The 3193-nt window shown below is 40.7% G+C and overlaps 1 protein-coding gene across 1 annotated transcript; it reads right to left on the bottom strand.

Moving 5' to 3' along the window:
* Nucleotides 1–207: 207 nt before the first annotated feature.
* LOC137605330 (trace amine-associated receptor 13c-like) lies at nucleotides 208–1379 on the bottom strand. The gene is made up of 2 exons (XM_068329910.1): nucleotides 1207–1379; nucleotides 208–1024 (listed from the first exon to the last, which is right to left on the bottom strand). The coding sequence occupies exons 1-2, from the start codon at nucleotides 1377–1379 to the stop codon at nucleotides 208–210; spliced, it is 990 nt and encodes a 329-aa protein (XP_068186011.1).
* Nucleotides 1380–3193: the final 1814 nt, after the last annotated feature.

Raw genomic sequence — 3193 nt, 5'->3', positions numbered from 1 at the left:
CTGCTGGACGGTTCTGGTGGGTTTCTCTGTTCGTAAAAGCAATTTGAAATGTCTGCTGATGCGATTAAGCACTTACAAATAAGAGCTGATGGACTGATTGATAAACACCTTACTTGGCAACAGTAATATATGATATGCTGTTCAGGCGACCCCCGAAGGAAATAGCCAAAAGGAAAAGAAGAAGAAGAATATATAATATGTTGTAAACTACAACATGTTGGTGTCACATGAGTCAACCTGTAGGATCTTAAGTGTAACAATCAGTTTGAAGGATTTCCTGAACCAGGGGTAAAACAAGGCATAGATCAGAGGATTTAGACAAGAATTAAAGTAGAACAGGGTTGTGACAACAACATAAGATGTAGCATCAAGCATGGAGTCCTGACCAGAAAGGTAAATGCAAAAAAGAGGGCACACACATATTAGAAACACAACTACAACAACACCAAGAGTAATGGCTGCTTTCAGCTCTGATTTCTTAGCAGTTACTTTTGTTGAACACTTGAGGGTAACAGATGTAATGTGAGACCTCATGGCTCGAGCCTGAGACACAGCCACCACAAACACTCTCATGTACAGAACTACAATGACAGTAACAGGAATAATAAAGGATAGAAACAGATCAGCAACTCGAGAAATATAATCAATACCAACAATACACTGTCCAACACAGGTGTTATACCTGCCTGGGCTTTTTAGGTTATCTTTCAGTATCAGACAGTGAATGAGAATAGAAAACATCCAACACAGACAAACACAAATATTATTTCTTTTTACAGTGACTTTGGTGGAATAATGTAGAGGGTCACAAATAGCCACATAGCGGTCAACTGATATGAGAACCATGGTTCCTATTGAGGCAGGGGTAACAATATATTCCAAGCCAAAAAACACAACACATATGTTATCACCCAAATACCAGCAGCCATCTAAGACAATAATCTGAAAAACCATAATGAGGCCAACAAAGCTGTCTGACACAGCCAGAGAGAGGAGGAGGAGGTTGGTGGGGGTGTGGAGCTGCCTGGAGAGAAAAGAATAAAATTTAATCATCATCTGTAGTATTATCATTCCTGCAGAAAAAAAAGAAGAAGTCATGACTGAATCACAAAAGCCTCATTCAGAAACATGAAGCTTGTTAAAACCATTTTGTTCATCATTTTGTTCAGCTACCAGGTTCATAACACTAAAGAAACATTTGCTCACTTGAAGTGTGAGATGGAGATGATGACCAGCATGTTGAGAAAAACAGTAACAACAGAGATGGAGGACAGTGTGATGTAAGCAATTATGGATACAATGTATGGATGTATAATTTTCCTGCAGGAGGAGTTCAGAAATTGTGGAAAACAAAGTTCATCTTCAACAAAGGATGACATCATCAGGAGGAGATGAGAAGTTACTGAACTCCGCCACCTTTCTTCCTGATGCTGCTTGTACCGAATTATTTATCTCTTTCCTTCCTCCACATCACTCCTCCCTCCACCATTTTTTAAATGAGGGAGTGACTTGAAGTATTTCCTGTAATTACATCACCTACTTTCATCAAACCCAAAACAACAATCCTACACACAGTTGAAATAAAATAAATAATTATATTTTCAATGTCTGTGGGGTTTGTGATTGTTGGTTTGGGGGCTCAGTATCATGTGAGAGGGTGTGGTGGAGATGACTCAGGTAGGCAAAAGTAGAACTAGGAATTAAACACGCCAGGTGTGCGTGTGAATGAGAGGGACCCCAGTGGAAGAGTGAGGTTACAGGGAGAAGAGATCAAGAAATGGAGGATTTTAAGTACTTAGGGTCAACAGTCCAGAGCAATGGAGAGTGTGGAAAAGAGGCGAAGAAGTGTGTCAGAAATGCTAAGAGCAACTGAATAAGAGATGGGCGGGGTTGAGCCAGTTTACACTGCACGAAAAGGGGCTTGTATTTCCCTCAAATCCAACTTTAGATTACTCAAGTGGAAAGGCTAGGCCAGGTGCCTTCCTAGCCTAATTTTATCAGTGGTGTTATGGTTGGGGCTTATTTTGGGCTCAGTATCAGGTCAGAAAGGGTACTGCACATCTTTTGGACTTGCTTTACGTTGGTTGATGACATTTCATCTCTAATCCAAGAGGTTCTACAGTTCTAAAATGGACAAGAACTGAAAAACCTGAGGCGAGTCCACTTTGTTTTTGCTCTTCTTGACTTACCTTGACCTCAATGACTGAGGACCTAAATTACATCTTTGAGGGAACCCATTAAGGCAGCAAAATTCTGATTTTGGAGACTGTATGGCACTCCAGTAACCCTGCATCCTGGGAATACAATACTAACCAAATACAGTACAAGAGTGTAGTAGCTGTTATGCAGGAAATGAAAGTAATGCTTATGCTGCTGCAATGCTAGAAATGTCCTCACTGGGGACTCACAAAGGAGTATCTTATTTTACACAAGCAACTGTTTAACTCCTGAACTGAATTAGAGGAGTCACCAAAGCTTTCCCCAGCTCTGCCAGGAAAAGTCCCCTCTTTAAACTCTTCACTTATTCCAGGTTGGATAGAAGGCTGTCCACACCACATACTGTATGCATTGAAGGATGTTATGAAACAGCGCTACAGACCAGTGGGGGGTTATTTGCTCTCAGGTCCATGAAACAGTAAGCTGCAATAAAAGAAAGAATAAATAAGAGATTGTTTACAATGTTGAATCTGTCGTAGCCAAAATGGTATCATTCACATAAATAACAATAAAAGGCATAATGGATGAAACTTTACATGACCTTATCAAGGCAGTCAATGCCCCTTTACTTCTTGTTGTAGTTCTGGCTCATCAGCGGATTCTGGTCCTCTGTGGTGCTGAGAGTGGCCTCTTTGTGTAGTGACACAACACGCACACCCAGGTATCTGTTCATCTACGTTTGACATTGTAGAAGAGCAGCATAGAAACCCACAAAATAATAAACTCAAATAATAAAAATTATAACAAAAACACAACAGGTTGATGAGGGGGGGGGGTGCTTAATGTCTCATAACATGTCACGTGTCCGACACTTTCCAAGAAAAAATATTACGTAAGTGACGGCTACTTAAAATAAACTACCAATGGAGACAAAGAGGGAGGATGGATGTGGAGGAAGATGGAATATATCATTTAGCACAGAGACCTTCAGGAAGAAAGGTGCCAGAACTACGCAGCTTCTCATCTCCTCCTGGTG

Source organism: Antennarius striatus, chromosome 12, assembly GCF_040054535.1.
Source record: "Antennarius striatus isolate MH-2024 chromosome 12, ASM4005453v1, whole genome shotgun sequence".
NCBI lineage: Eukaryota > Metazoa > Chordata > Actinopteri > Lophiiformes > Antennariidae > Antennarius > Antennarius striatus.
The sequence above is the reverse complement of the archived record's forward strand: the minus strand, read 5'-3'. Positions and strand labels throughout refer to the sequence as shown.

Coding starts and splice junctions, on each gene's coding strand:
- LOC137605330 (XM_068329910.1), bottom strand. CDS start 1,379: ATGTCATCCTTTGTTGAAGATGAACTTTGTTTTCCACAATTTCTGAAC. Junction 1,025..1,206: donor ATCTCCATCTCACACTTCAA/GTGAGCAAATGT, acceptor TTTTCTCTCCAG/GCAGCTCCACACCCCCACCA.